The sequence below is a fragment of the Tachyglossus aculeatus genome, chromosome 11 (assembly GCF_015852505.1).
Source record: "Tachyglossus aculeatus isolate mTacAcu1 chromosome 11, mTacAcu1.pri, whole genome shotgun sequence".
Taxonomy (NCBI): domain Eukaryota; kingdom Metazoa; phylum Chordata; class Mammalia; order Monotremata; family Tachyglossidae; genus Tachyglossus; species Tachyglossus aculeatus.
The window spans coordinates 65,953,829-65,973,562 of record NC_052076.1 but is presented as its reverse complement, the minus strand read 5'-3'; the positions used below and the strand labels follow the sequence as shown (position 1 = coordinate 65,973,562).

General features: G+C 43.4%; 1 protein-coding gene across 1 annotated transcript; it reads left to right on the top strand.

Annotated features, from left to right (window-relative positions):
- Positions 1–282: 282 nt before the first annotated feature.
- DNAJA2 (DnaJ heat shock protein family (Hsp40) member A2) lies at positions 283–19,333 on the top strand. The gene is made up of 9 exons (XM_038753396.1): positions 283–446; positions 7,093–7,152; positions 7,429–7,652; positions 9,857–9,937; positions 10,184–10,317; positions 12,013–12,209; positions 16,054–16,198; positions 16,422–16,549; positions 17,544–19,333. Exons 1-9 carry the CDS (start codon positions 369–371, stop codon positions 17,730–17,732), a joined length of 1,236 nt encoding a protein of 411 aa, XP_038609324.1. The 5' UTR covers positions 283–368; the 3' UTR covers positions 17,733–19,333.
- The last annotated feature ends 401 nt before the right edge of the window (positions 19,334–19,734 follow it).

The window sequence follows — 19,734 nt, the reverse complement described above, 5'->3', positions numbered from 1 at the left end:
CTGGGGGCCGCACTGAGGGAGCGCGCAGGCGCGGAGCGGGGAGGGGGCGTGCTGAGGGAGTGCGCACGCGCGCGCGGGGGGCCGCATTGAGGGAGCGCGCTCGCCCTGGGAGGGGGGGCGCTGAGGGAGTGCGCACGCGCGCGCGCGGGGGGCCGCACTGAGGGAGCGCGCAGGCGCGGGGCGGGGAGGGGGCCGCCGCGCTGAGGCAGTGCGCACGCGCCGACGGCACGCGACCGCGCGGAGGTGGGCGGGGCCGGGCGGCCGGCGTCTCCTGCGCCTGCGCGGGGTCAGAGGTCACCGCTCCCTCCCGGCCCGTCGTCGTCGCCGTCGCCGCCTGAGGCCGGTCGTCCTCCCCCCCGGTCCCCGCCATGGCGAACGTGGCCGACACCAAGCTCTACGACATCCTGGGGGTCCCGCCGGGCGCCAGCGAGAACGAGCTGAAGAAGGTAAGGGAAGGCCCGGAGGGCTCCCCGGGGGGGGCGGCCCCGGCCGGGTGGGTTGGGGGGGACCGGAAGTCATCCGTCCCCTCACGGCCTCGGCCCGCTGACCTTGGTCGAAATGCGGCCCCTTGCCCACCCTAACACGCACACTCCGCCGCCCTTCTCTCCCCCTCGTCGAAAAACACAAATAAAAATAAAAATAAAATAAAAGTTGGGGTTCCGCAGCCTCGAAAATCGATCGCCTCCCCTCCCCCCCAACAAGGGCCCCACATCCGGTCCTCCCCATCCTCCTCCATCATGGCGTTGCCGCCAACCGCACTCGAGGTCACCACCTTATAATAATATTATTAGCCCCCCACTATCGTCGTCGTCAATCGGGTTTATCGAGCGTTTACTGAGTACATTTTATTTGTACCTATCTATTTTATTGATTTTATTCTGTCAGCATGTCTGGTTTTGTTCCCTGTCCCCCCCTTTTAGACCGTGAGCCCACTGTTGGGTCGGGCCTGTCTCTAGATGTTGCCAGTTTGTACTTCCCGAGCGCTTAGTCCAGTGCCCTGCACATAGTAAGCGCTCAATAAATACGATTGATGACGATGATTTATTTATTTTACTTGTACATATCTATTCTATTTATTTTATTTTGTTAGTATGTTTGGTTATGTTCCCTGTCTCCCCGTTTTAGACCGTGAGCCCACTGTTTGGGTAGGGCCTGTCTCTAGATGTTGCCAGTTTGTACTTCCCAAGCGCTTAGTCCAGTGCCCTGCACGTAGTAAGCGCTCAATAAATACGATTGATGACGATGATTTATTTATTTTACGTGTACATATCTATTCTATTTATTTTATTTTGCTAGTATGTTTGGTTTTGTTCTCTGTCTCCCTCCCCCTTTTAGACTGTGAGCCCACTGTTGGGTAGGGCCTGTCTCTAGATGTTGCCAATTTGTACTTCCCGAGCGCTTAGTCCAGTGCTCTGCACGTAGTAAGCGCTCAATAAATACGATTGATGATGATGATTTATTTGTTTATTTTACTCGTACATATCTATTCTATTGATTTTATTTTGTCAGCATGTCTGGTTTTGTTCCCTGTCTCCCCCTTTTAGACCGTGAGCCCACTGTTGGGTCGGGCCTGTCTCTAGATGTTGCCAATTTGTACTTCCCAAGCGCTTAGTCCAGTGCCCTGCACATAGTAAGCGCTCAATAAATACGATTGATGATGATGATTTATTTGTTTATTTTACTTGTGCATATCTATTCTATTTATTTTATTTTGTCGGTATGTCTGGTTTTGTTCCCTGTCTCCCCCTTTTAGACCGTGAGCCCACTGTTGGGTAGGGACCGTCTCTCTATGTTGCCAATTTGTACTTCCCAAGCGCTTAGTCCAGTGCTCTGCACATAGTAAGCGCTCAATAAATACGATTGATGATGATGATTTATTTATTTATTTAATTGTACATATCTATTCTATTTATTTTACTTTGTTAGTATGTTTGGTTTTGTTCTCTGTCTCCCCCTTTTAGACTGTGAGCCCACTGTTGGGTAGGGGCCGTCTCTAGATGTTGCCAGTTTGTACTTCCCAAGCGCTTAGTACAGTGCTCTGCACATAGTAAGCGCTCAATAAATACGATTGATGATGCAGAGCACTGTACTAAGCGCTTGGGAAGTACAAGCTGGCAACGTATAGAGACGGTCCCTACCCAACGGTGGACTCACAGTCTAAAAAGGGGGAGACAGAGAACAAAACCAAACATACTAACAAAATAAAATAAATACTACTACTACTAGTAGTAACGGTGGCATGTGTTAAGCGCTTACTGTGTTCCAAGCGCTGCGGTGGCCACAAGGTTGACCCACATTTTTAATCCCCATTTTAATTCAGTCAATCAATCAGTCGTATTTATCAAGCGCTTACTGTGTGCGGAGCACTGTACTAAGCGCTTGGGAAGTACAAGTTGGCAACATACAGAGGCAGTCCCTACCCGACAGTGGGTACTGCTAGTAGTAATGGTGGCATTTGTTAAGCGCTTACTGTGGGCCAAGCACTATGCCAAGCGCTGCGGTGGCCACAAGGTTGACCCACATTTTTAATCCCCATTTTAATTCAGTCAATCAATCAACCAATCGTATTTATTGAGCGCCTACTGTGTGTGGAGCACTGTACTAAGCGCTTGGGAAGAACAAGTTGGCAACATATAAAGACAGTCCCTACCCGACAGTGGGTACTACTAGTAGTAATGGTGGCATTTGTTAAGCGCTTACTATGGGCCAAGCACTGTTCCAAGCGCTGCGGTGGCCACAAGGTTGACCCACATTTTTAATCCCCATTTTAATTCAGTCAATCGTATTTATTGAGCGCCTGCTGTGTGCGGAGCACTGTACTAAGCGCTTGGGAAGTACAAGTTGGCAACATAGAGACAGTCCCTACCCAACAGTGGGTAATAATGGTGGCGTTTGTTAAGCGCTTACTATGGGCCAAGCGCTGTTCCAATCAATCAGTCAGTCGTATTTATTGAGCGCTTACTGTGTGCAGAGCACTGTACTAAGTGCTTGGGAAGTTCAAGTTGGCAACATATAGAGACTGTCCCTACCCAACAGTGGGTACTGCTAGTAATAATGGTGGCATTTGTTAAGCGCCTACTGTGGGCCAAGTCCTGTTCCAAGCGCTGCGGTGGCCACAAGGTTGACCCACGTGGGACCCACATTTTTAATCCCCATTTTAACTCATTCATTCATTCACTCATTCAGTCGTATTTATTGAGCGCTTACTGTGCGCGGAGCACTGTACTAAGCACTTGGGAAGTTCAAGTTGGCAACATATAGAGGCAGTCCCTACCCGACAGTGGGTACTACTAGTAGTAATGGTGGCATTTGTTAAGCGCGTACTATGGGCCAAGCACTGTTCCAAGCGCTGCGGTGGCCACAAGGTTGACCCACATTTTTAATCTCCATTTTAATTTAGTCAATCAATTGTATTTATTGAGCGCTTACTTTGTGCGGAGCACTGTACTGAGCGCTTGGGAAGTACAAGTTGGCAACATATAGAGATGGTCCCTACCCGACAGTGGGTACTACTAGTAGTACCTGTACATATCTATTCTATTTATTTTATTTTGTCAGTATGTTTGGTTTTGTTCTCTGTCTCCCCCTTTTAGACTGTGAGCCCACTGTTGGGTAGGGACTGTCTCTATATGTTGCCAACTTGTACTTCCCAAGCGCTTAGTACAGTGCTCTGCACACAGTAAACGCTCAATAAATACGATTGATTGATTGATAGTAAGGGTGGCATCTGTTAAGCGCTTACTATGGGCCAAGCACTGTTTCAAGTGCTGCGGTGGCCACAAGGTTGACCCACGTGGGACCCACATTTTTAATCCCCATTTTAATTCAGTCAATCAATCAATTGTATTGAGCGCTTACTGTGTGCAGAGCACTGTACTAAGCGCTTGGGAAGTACAAGTTGGCAACATATAGAGACAGTCCCTACCCAACAGCGGGCTCACGGTCTAGAAGGGGGAGGCAGAGAACAAAACCAAACATATTAACAAAATAAAATAAGTAGAATGGATATGTACAGGTAAAATAAATAAATAAATAGAGTAATAAATACGTACAAACATATATACAGGTGCTGTGGGGAAGGGAAGGAGGTAAGACGGGGGATGGTATTATTCAATCGTATTGAACGCTTACTGTGTGCAGAGCACTGTACTAAGCGCTTGGGAAGTACACGTTGGCAACATCGTGGCCCAGTGGAAAGAGCATGGGCTTTGGAGTCAGAAGGCCGTGGGTTCAAATCCCGGCTCCGCCACTTTTCAGCTGTTTTGATTTTGGGCAAGTCACTTCACTTCTCTGGGCCTCAGTTCCCTCAACTGTAAAATGGGGGTGAAGACTGTGAGCCCCTCGTGGGACAACCTGATTACCTTGTATCTACCCCAACGCTTAAAACAGTGCTTTGCACATAGTAAGCGCTTAACAAATACCAACATTATTATCATTATTAACATATAGAGACGGTCCCTACCCAACAGCGGGCTCACAGTCTAGAAGGGGGAGGCAGACAACATTATTATGCTAATAATAATGGTATTTTGTTAAGCCCTTACTATGTTCTAAGCGCTGGGGTAGAAACAAGGTCATCAGGTTGACCCACGTGGGACTCACCGTCTTCATCCCCATTTTAATAATGATAATAATAGTGGTAATTTAAGTGCTTTAGTGTGTTTCAGGCGTTGGGACTCACCGTCTTCATCTTCATTTTAATAATGATATTAATAATGGTAATTGGTTAAGCGCTTTACTGGGTTCCAAGCGCTGGGGTAGACACAAGGTCGTAAGGTTGACCCACGTGGGGCTCACCGTCTTCATCCCCATTTTAATAATAATGGTGGTATTTTGTTATGCGCTCACTGTGTTCCAAGCGCTAGGGTAGACACAAGGTCATCAGGTTGCCCCACATGGGGCTCTCAGTCTTCATCCCCATTTTAATAATAGTAATAATAGTATTTTGTTAAGCGCTTACTATGTGCCAAGCACTGTTCCAAGTGCGGGGGTAGATTCAAGGTCATCAGGTTGCCCCATTTGGGGCTCACAGTCTTAATCCCCATTTTAATAATAATAATGGTATTTTGCTAAGTGCTTACTACGTGCCAAACACTGTTCCAAGCGCTGGGGTAGACGCAAGGTTGTCAGGTTGTCCCACGTGGGGCTCACAGTCTTAATCCCCATTTTACAGATGAGGGAACTGCGGCCCAGAAAAGTGAAGTCACTTGCCCAAAGTCACAGAGCTGGCAAGTGGCAGAGCCGAACGCATCCCTTGATCTCCTTCCTACTCCTCTAGACTGTAAGCCCGTTGTGGGCAGGGATGGCCTCTCTTTATTGCCATATTGTGCTTTGATAGCGCTCGGTACAGGCCTCTGCACACAGTAAGCACTCAATAAATACCATCGAGTGAATGAGTGTATACCTCACCGAAGCATCCCATCTTGCTTTACCTCCTTCCTACCCCGCCCGAAGGAAAAAATGAAAGGCCCTGGGGAGGTTCAGCCTGTTGAAGTGAGGGAGGGGTGGAGAAAAAAGATCTGGCCACTGTCGTGAGCCAGCCAACATCTCACTTTTGTCATCACACAAAGCCCACGCTAGGAACTAATAATTGGCCAGTGGCTTTCAAATGGAGGAGAGCCGAACTTCCATATTGTGTTGGATGCTAAATGGTCCTCCCCCAAGTGCGTAATTTGCACACAGTAAGCACTCAGTAAAGACGATTCCAACAGCTTACCCCAACTCTTGCCTCAAAGCTCTCCTCCCTCCCTCCCTCCCTCCCTCCAATTCTCTACCGAAGCAGTTGTGATTGGGGTGAGCTGCTTTCAGCAAGACTATTCCCCTTTTGAACTGGGACCTGAAACGCATCTAGAGCCACTGTTAGGAAGCCAGGTAATATACATCGTGCAGAAGTAGGAAGCTCCTTCGTTGGGCTGAGGCGAGCGGTATAATGTCATCATCAGTCATCATCAATCGTATTTATTGAGCGCTTACTGTGTGCAGAGCACTGTACAAAGCGCTTGGGAAGTACAAGTTGGCAACATATAGAGACAGTCCCTACCCAAAAGTGGGCTCACAGTCTAAAAGGGGGAGACAGAACAAAACCAAACATACTAACAAAATAAAATAGAATAGATATGTACAAGTAAAATGAATAAATAAATAGAGTAACAAATATGTACAAGCATATATACATATATACAGGTGCTGTGGGGAAGGGAAGGAGGTAAGATGGGGGGGATGGAGAGGGGGACGAGGGGGAGAGGAAGGAAGGAGCTCAGTCTGGGAAGGCCTCCTGGAGTAGGTGAGCTCTCAGTAGGGCCTTGAAGGGAAAGGCTAAGATATTTAAAGATATTTAAAGTCTTACAGCGTTCTTGTGGAGTAGTAGCAATCCAATTTTATGCAGAGAACAAACTGGAATTACCCGGGGCAGTGACAAGCTTGGAACAAAACCCGAAAGGCTGGACATCCTGTCACCTTACCGGAAATACTAGCCTGTATTATGTAACCCAACTGAGTGAAGAGTTTACTACAGAAGAGTTACTGACTAGGGAAATCCAGCTTCAGATCTGTTGGTGAGCTGCCAACTCTCCTTTAAGTGTATCTAAAATAATAGTGAGTGAAACGATATTCCGCTCTTATATTTGGCCTCTCCACTATTATTTGCCTCGAGTTTTGATCACTCTCTTATTACGTGCGATGGCAGAATATGCTTGGGCATATCCCCAAAGAATTTAAAAATGGCAGATGTTGGGATTCTCTTGAATAAGAAATTCATTTTTAAGGATGACCCGCATTAATTAAAATGTACCAGTGAGGCGCTTCCTTCTCTCCTCTCCGTCCCTCGGCCCCTCTCCCAGAAGCACACACCCTCTGAATCACCCTCCTGGTATGACAAGTTGGGACGGTTGGACCAAGGGGGTGTGGTGGATTGTCCCAAAGTTTTCTGGCCCAAGTGCAGCTGTTAGGTGGCCTTTTTGGAGGCCCCTTGACTTGATTTCCCTGGGCATGCCGTTGGCTGGTCCGGTTTTTAGGAAGAAATAGAAGTTGGGTTTGGAAAGAACAGTTTTTCAAGGAGCACCTTTGTAACTTATTTTGTCTGTTCTCGATCAGGCGTACAGAAAGTTGGCCAAGGAATACCATCCTGATAAGAACCCAAATGCGGGGGACAAAGTAAGATTTTTTTTTTCTTTTGAAATCTTTCAAGTTACATCAGTTCTCCTCCTTTGAAAGAAATGATGGACAAAGGAGTTGAGCCGGTATACTCAGATTTGTTCTCAAAGTTCTAAATTTCACTGCTGTGAAAAAGCACGAGGCGCAGCGTACACGCTTGTTTAAAGAGGGGGAAGTGATCGGGAGGTAAATGAAAGTACTCGAGCTTTATAAACCTCTTGAATTAAGTATGACTCATAAATTCTATTTGAAAATCTTTTTTTTTTCCCCCTGTAGTTCAAAGAGATAAGTTTTGCATACGAAGTTCTCTCAAATCCCGAGAAACGTGAGCTCTATGATCGATATGGAGAGCAAGGCCTGCGGGAAGGTAGCGGTGGCAGTGGTGGCATGGACGATATTTTCTCTCATATTTTTGGTGGGGGGTTGTTCAGCTTCATGGGTAGTCAGAATAGAAGTCGCAATGGCCGAAGAAGAGGCGAAGACATGATGCATCCACTCAAGTGAGTATTTTTACTTAGTCATCGTATGAAATTGTCCTTGAACATCATCTCTGACCGTCGTTAAGGCCGGGGCGGGGAGGGGGGTATTTTTTTGCAGGTGTTTGGTATCTTGAATTTTTTATTCTGTGGGTCGTTATTTTGTTCTGAAGTAGATCGGTGTTATTTGTCTGAGTGTTGCTTTAGTTTGAAACATATCAAGAGCTTGAAGATGTTTCCTGATTACATTTTGTTTGCAAGCTAAAGCAATGCTTTGATTCTAAACAAACTTCCAAATTGGTTTCTATGGGTCATGTTGGCTTCCAGCCTAGCACCAACCTGCCACCATGTGATCGGTGTCTGACCACGATCACAGACTGGGACCTAGAAGCTTCATATATTTAAAAATGACCGTCAGAGTTTATGGAACATGCAGAGTGGGCTGTTTGAGTTTCAGGAAGTTGGCCACTCTGATTATTAAAAACATACGTTGGGATCAAAAACAGGAAGAACGGTGTGTGAGCTGTGACTGATTTGAAGGCCCTGCCCATTTCCTTCTGTTTAAGTTTCATGTACCTTTGGGACCCAGTATCAACCTGACATTCGCTACAGAATGTGGATGGAGATCTTTGAAAGTCATCGAAACATTATCACAGAAGAAACATTTTCTATGTTGCTTTAGAATGAGTTCATTTCAAAATGTTTGAATTTTGGTTAAAAACTGTATATTCCTGTGGAACGAAGGATATATCCAAATGTAAGGCCTTGCCAGAAAGTATGGCTGAGTGTGTTTTGATTCCTGTGGGTGTTGGCTATTCTAAAGATGCTAATTTTTACTTACTACCAGCCAGTTTGGATGAGTTTGAGTGAGGAATGTTACATTTGTGAGCCCATTGTTGGGTAGGGACCGTCTCTATATGTTGCCGACTTGTACTTCCCAAACGTTTAATACAGTGCCCTGTACACAGTAAGTGCTCGATAAATACAATTGAATGAATTAATGTTTTCTCTTTCCATCCTTCCCTAGAGTATAGTATGAGTGGCCTAATAATTGTGCTAGAAAACTATTCAGTAAGGAAGAAGTAGGGTTTCAGCTTCTCATTTATTATAAATGGAAGTTTACTTTTACTGAGTGCTTCCCCACCAGTTCATTAATTTTCATTATATATGACTATAGCTTTGCAATAACACTGAAATATTGGTATGACAGCTGTTTATTAAGGAGGTGACCTATAACTTTTAGGCATGCTTTATTTTCTGATATTGAGGCTGCCTTGAGGATAGTTTTCTGGGTTTTTTTTGTTGTTTTTTTTGTTTTTGTTTTTGTTCTATTTTGGTAGTCACAAAGTTGCCGAGTGAACAAGATTTTCATTTTTTCCAGTAACAGCAGCTCTGTTAGCCTTCATAGGTCCTCCTCACTTGATCCTGTCTCTGTAGGTAAAGAGGCTCTCCCATCTTCAAATCTGCTGTACTGTAAGAGAATCTGACACTGGAATATGAGCACTAACTGTGCACAGAACACTAAGAAGTAGTTGGGAGAGGACAGTCTGTTGGTAGACATGATCCCTAGCTACAAGGAGCTCACTGTCTAAAGGGGGAGTTAAACATTAAAATAGGTTAGGGATAGGGGGAATAGGAAACTGAGAGAAAATGGAAAGACGTTTATGTCAACATTCCCTATTGCCTTTTGGAAAAGAGGCAAATTGGGTCCTTTTAGCCCTGCTAGAAAAGGCTGCGGAGGATCTTGGATTCATGAAAGCTTCATTCAGTTGTAGTACTGTGTGCCAAGCACTGTACTAAGCACTTTTTATAATCAGAACAGACAGAAACTAATAGTCTTATACTTAGGGGCCGCTCTCCTCCTCCATCTAGAGCCTACAGATCAGTCAGTGTTCAGTTAAATTCCCTCAATCATAAAATCCCAACCAACTGCATATTTAAAAGAGGAAACACTGAATTGCAAAAAAAAGCATTCAATCAGTGGTTTTTACTGAGTGCTTACCATGTGCAGAAAAGTATTCAATTAGTGGTTTTTACTGAGTGCTTACCATGTGCAGAGCAGTGTACTGAGTGCTTGGGAAGAGTTAGCAGAATTAGTGGCACGTTCCCAGCTCAACTTCAGCTTGCAGTGTACGTAGTAGGTATGAAAAGCCATCATTTACAGCACTCACGAACATGCCTAGAGGCGCAACTTGATTTTTTTTCTCTTCCCCCCTCTGCCTTTCTAGAGTGTCTTTAGAAGATTTATATAACGGCAAGACAACAAAACTACAACTTAGCAAGAATGTTCTGTGTAGTGCATGCAATGGGTAAGTTTTTACTTTCTTTCAGAATCTTCATTCCTTTGATAAACTTGAAGTCCTTCATTAGGTACATTTTTCTCAAATAAAACTGTAAACTTAATATAGGAGTAGGCTGTGATGTGAAAATCAGTTTGACTGAAATGTGCATTATGTCTGTGTTTGGGTAGCAGTGCATAGCAAGCTTATGTTTGACGTAACATTATTCTGCCTGCCTTCACACAGTCAAGACTAATCGGCTCCTTCCGTTTTTAGGCAAGGCGGTAAGTCCGGAGCCGTGCAGAAGTGTAGTGCTTGTCGGGGCCGAGGTGTGCGCATCATGATCAGACAGCTGGCTCCCGGGATGGTCCAGCAGATGCAATCTGTATGTTCTGATTGCAATGGAGAAGGTATGCCAACGGATGCTCTTTGCTCTTACGTTGATCAGAGAGGTTAGGAAACACGAGACGTGGACAGGAACGACGGTTTGTTGGGTTCCCCCCCCCCCCCCCCCCCAACACCCCCTCTCCCCAAGCAGCGCTCATCTGTTTGCCATTGAGGATCTCAGAGCCACCATTTACTTGCATCTGTTCGATTGTTGGTGGTAGCGTATTTCTCGAAACTGATTCATAAGAAATGAGGAGCAGCGTGGCCTAGTGAAGAGAGCTCAGGGCTGGGAGTCAGAGGACCTGGGTCCTAATCCTGGCTCAACAAGTTGCCAGCTATGTGCCCTTGGGCAAGTCTCTTCACTTTTCTGTGCCTCAGTTTCCTCATCTGTAAACTGGGAATTCAATGCCTTTTCTCCTACTGTGAGCCCCATTTAAGAAAGGGATTGTGTGCCAACCTGATAACTTCGAATGTTTGTAAGCACTTAGCAAAAGTAATAATAATATGCAAATAAACTTTTCTAGGGAGTGAATTCCTAGTGCTGTGAGAGGTCACCATGTTCATACCCGTTCCTGTGGAATTTCACCTGTAGTTTGCTTCTTGGTTATTGCTTTTTTTTTTCTTCCTTTCCCACCCGTTTAATAAGCTGTGACTAGGTGAAGATCGGTAAAAAAAATTTTCTTTACATTTTGTCCTTACATGTTCTCCTGAATGTGTCAACAATTGCATGGCCGGTTTTCATTATTATTGGGAGGGATGGGCAGCTGGGATCTCCCATTTACCAGCTTGAATTTTCTGCTCCTGTTATGGATTTCAATTGGCAGAGTTTTTGAAGTAGAGCCCCATCAGTGATATTTAATAAGCACTTAAGGCAGTACAGTAAAGTACACACACTCTGCCCTCAAAGAGCTTCAGAAACAAACAAAGCCCAAAGTTAACCCCTAAGGCTATGCAGTAATTTTTGACTCAATTCTCAAAATTTAAAAAAATATTCCCAGCATTGCTGCTTTTGTGTGATACCTGGCTCTGCCCCTTACCTCCCATGTGACCTTGGACAAGCAAATTGACTTCTGGGCCTCAATTTCCTCATCTGTAAAGTGAAGATTAAATACCTGTTCTCCCTCCCCCTTAGCCTGTGAGCCCCATGTGGAACAGGAACTGTATCCACTCTGCTCTGAATGTTTCGTGTCCACCCCAGCATTTAACACATTAGTAAGTGTTAATGCCGCACTTATTATTATATGGGAACAGGTGACTTCCTTTCCTCCTCCCCGTCCTTCTGGGAACTCAAGGATTTAGGGCTCATTGCATTTCCTTTAGGTCCCATGCCCTGCCTGCCAAGCCAAGTAGCTGAAACCTATCTGTAAATTATTTGAGTGTATGTATCTTCCCCACCGTAGACTGTAAACTCCTTTTGGGCAGGGTTTATGTCTACTGGCCCTATTGTGTTATACTCTCCTAGGCACTTAATGTAGTGCTCTGCACACAGTAAGTACTCAATAAGGACCATTAATTGATTGCTTGACCTGCTTGATTGCAAGCAGCTAAGTGGGTATGCACTCTGGATGGTGCATAGTGGGTTTCCTTCTTGGCATGCCTGATTCAACAACTTCAGGTTTTGAAATGAGACCAGTGATAAGCGTCAATCCAAACTAAATTTAATCACTGAGTTTCTGAAGGTCTTTCCCCAAATATCTGACTTCCATTTCTCTTTTTAGGGGAGGTAATCAATGAAAAGGATCGTTGTAAAAAATGTGAAGGGAAGAAAGTGATAAAGGAAGTAAAGATTCTTGAAGTTCACGTCGATAAAGGCATGAAACATGGGCAGAGGATTACATTTACTGGTGAAGCAGACCAGGCCCCAGGAGTGGAACCAGGAGATATCGTGCTTCTATTACAAGAAAAGGAGCATGAGGTAACTTTTTTTTTCATTTCTGTTCATTGAAACCGAGCTGTTATATTGGAAATGTTTTCATGTAACAAGAAGAAAAGAAAAATGTAGTAGAATTGATTACCGTGTGAAAGAAATTCGTGTTTCCTGAGTTAACAGAGCTTTAGTTAAAACTGCTTATGCACGTTAAATTCACTGTCTACCACTAGAGTGTGACCTCGAAAAAACTAGTTTGTGCTATTAGGTTTACTCTTTTAAGACAGTAGGCTGCTAAAATTAGAGAGGCTTCCAGAATTACCCTTTAAATGCCAGGATATTTTATGAGGTTTGCATTTAATTTTTTTTTTTTTAACAGTGTCCCCTATGCTTACTTCTTTAGCCTCTCTCCCCTCTATGTCCTGTTCATCTGTCTCTGGTGTTGCAATATAGTAAATCCGAAAGGGCTAATCCTGTATTGCCTTTTGTTAGAAAGAAGGCACTGTGCTAAATTACCCAGGATGGAAGCATTAATAACTCTTCTCCAGACCAGGCATTTAATCAAAAGGAGTAATAGATGTGGAATTTGGCCAGATTTCAAAAGAGGACTTTACCTGGGTACTTGGAAGAACTATAAACCTCTGATTACGCATGTCAGCTAACAAATGATATTTTAATCAGCTTCAATTTGAAAGAATGTAAGAAAGTAATTCAGAGAGATTTAAAACCACAAACTAAGATTTTTCTCCAGAGAAACTTCAAAATAGATCATCAACGCTGTGGCCTACCTTTCCATCAGCTTCATTAGGATATATGGGGCTTCGTTTGTCCAGTGGACAGGTAAAGTGCTTTCTCATTCGTTGTGCGTCATAAGATAGAGCAGAAATCTCTCTCCACCCTACCAAGATAACTCAGGGGTTTTGGCTTCTCCCAGTACCACTCTTCACTGGTACAAAAAAGTCAAAAAACCCACTCTCACCAAAGACTGACCATAATACAGACAATAGGCAGGTGATATAGTGGGCGTCCCTGATAGCCTCATGCTATTACTATTACACCCAATCATTCCGTAACATTTTTAATTGCATACTTGGGCTAGAATGTTGTTAGGGCATTAGAGAGTGTTCATCTAACAACAGAAGCCTCTGTGGATTCAGTGTGCTGAGGTACCAGAAGAAATAGTTTGTGCACCTGCTTTCAAAGAGTCAAAATGGGTGAGTGCTAGAGCACCAGTGTTTCTTAACGTGAGGTTTTGCAAGGCTCAGCCACCAACATGAAGAGCTGGTTGTACTTAATTTGTCCAATATGCAATAGGGTCTCCTAGGCAAACCTTTCCAAATTAGGGGTTGGGAGTTCCAAACAGTCATTTAGTTGGGGTGTGGGTGAATTTAAGGGTTTTGTGAATGGCATGAGCCTGGCCTATCATCTCACCTTCTAGGGCTCTCGTACCCAGAGGAAAAGTGAATTTTTTCATGGGAACATTGAAGGAGAACTTTGAGGAATAAAGGGGGTCTTGAGAGGCGGGAGATAGGAACGCTCTTCTGGAGCTTTCTCCTCTTAACTAGGCTTCTGAAGTTGAAACCTTAAAGATGGTATTTGATCCATTAATGTTTGGGGAGAATATGACAAAATGAAAGTGCTTTTGTTGCATTAAGTAATGTCTGTTAAGAAATAAGTTTTTGGTTCGTTAGTCATTTTCCTGTCAAATTATAGCCGATAAAAGTGAACTAAGTAAATTGGCTAATTATCCCATTATTAAAAATGGGGAAATTGCCTTGTTTTGAAAAAACAATAATTCAATAAGCTGCACTCTTTTGGAAAGGATTATTTATTACTCCTGGAAAGTTCGAGGGCTTTTTTGATCCGATTTTTGCATTGACTCCAGTTTTACTGAAGGCTTGAGGATTTAAGAGTTGGGCAGGGAGCCTGGGCACCTGGACCACCCTCATGAAACAGACAAACTTCAGAATTTATCCAGTTTTCTGGCTGTATTTTAAATGTGAGCATTTATCTTGGAAGAAAATGGTATAAAAATAATTTTTCTGCTTAATAATAGGGTGGACAAACAAAAATGCAGTTGTGGAAATGGGCCAAAATGATTCTAGCAAAAAGTATAACTCACAAGCACATTTACCTTTAGGTAGAACACTGTCCTCTGAGGAAAAACAAATCATTAAAGTAAGTTTATTGTAGACAAAATGCCCAGAAATGCCTTGTGCTGTTTTTATTTCCAAATAATGTTGTTCGTCACCTGAAATGCCCAGCATTCTTCAGAAGATGGGCCAGAACTGGAAGAAATCCATTAATGGGAGTGTCTTTTTATGAACTGCTAGAATTTACTGTTAGCATGCGTGAGCTACTTTCAAAACTAGGATTAAATTTTTTGGTCCATCTTCCTTCTGCCAGACTGCAGGATCCTTTTACGGGCTTCTGAAGACAGAGGATTGGGCAGAGTTGGAGTCTCTGAATTTGGGAACCTAAACCATATTTTTCAAATAACCGTATATGAGTGCTGAGGTGATTGGTGGGGATAACTTACCTGAGAAGGTGGTAGGGAATTAGGGACTACCACTTCGGGAATGTGTTTACCATTATGACCTTGAGTCCAAATGTCAGTCTAGTGGCAGAATCATCAGCCAAGTCCAATCAGTGGTATTTTGGGTGCTCTGTACTAGGCGCCGGGGAGAGTACAGTACAGCAGAGTTAGACCCGTTTTCTGACCACCCAAAACTTAAGATTCTAGAGGGAGAGACACACGAAAATAAATTAGGAATCCATGCATAAGTACTATGGGGCTGTTGTCCTTGTCCACCCTGCTTATTGCCTAGATCTGGATAGGTTACGGGGGCAACATGTTGAAAGTGATCATGATGTAAAAGACTTACTACCAGCTACAGTGTTGTGGCAGAGATTTTACAGTGCTAGTGCACAATGTGCTATTCATTGCTGACAAAGGCTGCTGTGGGAGGTAACTTTATATTCTATATGGCTTTCATTCGAATGATATTTCACGAGAAATGAGGTATTGTTTTCATGTGGACCTGTGCCTGTATAGTTACGACTGAAAGCTAGCCGTTTAGATTCTCAGAGGAACTAAATTATGTTGCGTGCTGAGGAAATGTAAAGGTAGACGTGGTGCATGTAGAAAAGGGCTATCATCCTTCCCTCCCCTCCACTCACCCTAAGAATTCAGCTTCCCCCCTTTGAGGAAGTGAAAGATACAGAGTTTTGCGGGGAGGGAGAAGCATGTGCCAAAAGGTTCCTACCCCGTGAGTGGGAGGATCTTTGAAAAATGCTATCCTATTGCTGTTGACATTGCAAATGGGGGAAATCCTCCATGCTCTAAGAAAAATCACAGTGGATTAAACAGAGCTCTGTTATAAACTGATCATTATTGATGGAGCATTAAGCCAACTGTTGGACTTTACAACCCATAGGAGGACTGCAGCCTAGAGGCTCTACAACCTTCCCAAGCCAGCCAGTTTTGCCATTTAAAAAACTCCGTATGAACTGCTTTTTTTGTCCCTCGTCTGCTATGCCATAAATCAGTGCTTTGGAGAAGGCTTCCTATTTTGTGTCACTTTATGCATACAAACACCATCAATTCCTAAGTTTGCTTGCCAGCATCACCCCTGGTTCATGCACCTCCTCAAGTTTAGCTGTCCTCTCACACACACACAAAGTTTCCCACACCAAGGAAATGGGGGCTTTCTGAAGACCGACCGTGCACAAAATAATTCATCTTGCCCGTACCGCAGAATTTGACTAGCGTAAGTAAACCTACCAAATCTCTATAGAGAAAGGAATTTGCGGAATGGATAGGACAGTGTGTCTGGGTCTGATCCTGCACAATTTATAGAAGCTTACTGGTTCCTTTTTTGCTTTCATCCAGTCATTCCAGAGAGATGGGAACGATTTGCATATGACACACAAGGTAGGACTTGTTGAAGCTCTCTGTGGATTCCAGTTCACGTTCAAGCACCTCGATGCCCGTCAGATTGTCGTGAAATATCCTCCTGGCAAAGTCATCGAACCAGGTAAATCTTGATTTTTTTTTTTTAATATGAGAACTCGATTCATTTTGATTGATTTTTTTACCCCTATTTTGTAGTTTTTGATTATTTTAGTAGCGAGAAATACCCTGTTACCTGATTGCCTTGAATCTAGCCCAGTGCTTGGCGAAGAGGAAATGTAGCTTAACGAATGCTCGTGCGGACCGTCATGGTGGTTTTTCTTTTATTTCTTCTCCCAAATTCACAGGCTGTGTCCGGGTTGTTCGAGGTGAAGGAATGCCGCAGTATCGTAATCCTTTTGAAAAAGGTGATCTTTATATCAAGTTTGATGTGCAGTTTCCTGATAACAACTGGATTAGCCCAGAGAAGCTATCTGTAAGTATTGCCCAATTTAAAATATTTACGTCCATTCATCATCTGTAGATCTTTAGACTGTGAGCCCACTGTTGGGTAGGGACTGTCTCTAAGTGTTGCCAATTTGTACTTCCCAAGCGCTTAGTACAGTGCTCTGCACACAGTAAGCGCTCAATAAATACGATTGATGGTGATGATCCGTAGCAATACTTGGGGACACAGGAGAAGCGGCGTGGCCTAATGGAAAGAGCTCGGGCCTCGGCGTCAGAGGACGTGGGTTCTAATCCCGGCTCCGCCTAACAAATGCCATTATTATTATTGTCTGCTGTGTGACTCTGGGCAAGTCGCTTCACTTTTCTGAGCCTGTTACGTCATCTGTAAAGTGGGGATTAAGACTGAGCCCTCTGTGGACTGGGTCTGTGTCCAACCTGATTATCTTGTATCTACCCTAGAGCTTACTTAGTACAGTGCCTGGCACCTAGCTCTTAAGAAATAGCACCATTATTATTGTTACTGCCGTATGTTAATTATGATAATCAGTGGATATTAGATTAAATACAAATATTTTTGGTGTTCTCAAGTGTTTAGATCCTAACAGGCCTTCCCTCGGGTCTTTTCCCATACCCACCTGGCAATAGCTCTTTTCAAGCAACAGTGACCCAAAGCCACTATTTGTATTATTCTGGGTCTTCTCCCCACGTCCAGCCAGCTGGGACTGTGCTACATGAGGATCAGGGCTTATCAAAGAGAGGCCTGAATGTGTGTGTCTGTGTGGACAAGAGAAACTGGAGTCGGGGAAGGGAGCGATCACATTATTTCCTAGTAAAGAGGATTTTGGAGGGAACTGAGTCTCTTTAGGGGTTGGTTGGGCTTTCACAGTAGATCAGATTGAACTTTCCCAAGAAACAGAGGAGCCGGGAGAGACGTCCTACCTTAAACAGTTCACTCCCATCTGTCAGAGGGAGATTTCTTCCGATACCTTGCGGAGTTCAACAGTTTTCCCTTTTCTCTGAAGGAACTTGAAGATCTTCTGCCTGCTAGACCAGAAGTTCCCAGTGTGATCGGTGAAACAGAAGAGGTAGATCTCCAGGAGTTCGATAGCACTCGTGGTTCAGCAGGTGGTCAGAGACGCGAGGCTTATAACGACAGCTCTGATGAGGAGAGCAGCCACCATGGACCCGGAGTACAGTGTGCCCATCAGTAAATGTAAGGAAAAAAAGTTGCACAGAAGGATTTCCTTTCCAGTTTTGCCTGATTTGTTGTCAGCAATCCAGCTGGATTGTTAAGCAATCCAGATGAACTGATGGACATCTGTTGCTGTATGTGTAACTTTTAAAATTGGTCATAATATCTACGGAGTGTATAATTTAAACTAACCACAAAGCTTTACATCTTCATTTTGACCGTTCTGTAGCAGAATAAAAGCACTTGAAAGGAAAACCAGACAACTCCCTTTCACATGGATTCTAAGTTTCAGTCCTCGGTATCTGTGCTTGATTTTTTACCAGTTTTGTGTAGATTTTACGTTTCCTCTTTTAAATCCTAATTGTAAAGTTTGTGTACAATTCATCCTGAAGCTTTGTATTTGGCTGCACTCGCATAAGCTGCTACAAATAGAATAAAGAATTTCATAGCCTGTATCTATCATTTAGATGCATGGTAAATGGGCTTTGCACACAATGGGTTTGGAGCTGACTGGGAACAATGGAAGACTAAGTTAGAAGTGGTTGTAAAGTGGTTTTTTTTTTTTGGTTTTGTTTTGGGTTTTTTTTTTTTTACCATCTTGTGAAAGGTTTCTGAAACGCGATAATAAAAGCAGTTGATGTATAAATATTCCCGGTGTCACATTTTTAAAAGTATGTACAAGTTTTCAACAGTTCTTCTAAAACCCATTGGAGTGAGGTTTCATGCTTCAAGCCCTTACCAAGTTTTTTTTTAAAAGAAAGCCGGATGGTGGTAGAAACAGGCTTTGTTGGTATAAAATTGACATTTTGTATGTAGTGTCAGCCAAAGGTAACATATTTAATGAATAGTAATGCTTACAGCATTGCTAGCCAGGCTAATGTACACCTCTCCCTCCCTCCCCCCCCCCTTTGTAGGGATTAATTGAGATTATGCGGGGGGGCCCTCTAGATACTACTAATCTCAACTGGGCAACAGTAATCATGACATCATAGCACTTGTGCTGTGTCTTTGTGTGTAATAAATAACTTGGTCATCTATCTTCTGCTCTAGTTGAAATCTGAAGTGGAAATAATTTTAAAAGTTAGGCTGATGCAACAAGAAATATCTATCAGGTAAAGTTAAATGCAATTTGAAATTGTAACACTTTTATGCAATTGAATGTAATGTGTTTCCTCCCAAACTCTGGGTTAAAACTGTCGAGAAACATTGAAGGGAAAAAGTAGACGTCAGATGGATTTTCAAGGATGCTACTAAGTCTGTGTAGGGACAGGAGGGAGACAATAAAAATCAAATCCGAAAGTTTGAATTTGAATATTTTGCCATCCATTCTTTAGCCTGGACAATCACGAGTTTGTTTATAAGCAGGAGGATGAGAAGAGGGATGAGAAAGTTCCCAGGAAGAACCTGCTCTCAAACAGTAGCCAAGGAAAGAGTGCTTTATGCGTTCAGGTTTAGTCAGCAGAAGGACTTCTGAAGACAACCTTGGCTAAAATTGACACAGTTGGAGAGTTGTTGTATCCAAGGCTACATCCCCGCAAACATTAAACTCTGAAGTAAGAAATGCAACTTCTTTATCAACTTGTGAACTTAAAATAAAGGTTTATGCAACATTAAATAGTTGATTATTAGTCTAGTGTTTTTTGTTTTGGTCCTCACCGTAGGCTGTTTAGGTAAATCAGTGGCATTTACATGTGTACAGTGCATTATTCTGGGGTGCTTGGGAGAGTTAAGCAGAAGCAAAGCAAGAGTTTTTGCTCTAATGGGGGTGGCCACCATGCAAAATATTTACAGACATTTTACAGTATTTAAATATTTAAATATTTTTAAACTTTTTAAATTTTTTAAATATGTTTAAACATTTAAATATTTCTGGTGGGGACAAGAGGAAACCCCAGGATACAGCAGGTAGTTCAAAGGATATTAGGATGAAATATCTGGAGTAATTACAAATGTAAATACTCGGGCCAAGATTGAAACATGCTAAAAATATTTATGTGCCTAGAATGTTGTGAATGAGGAAG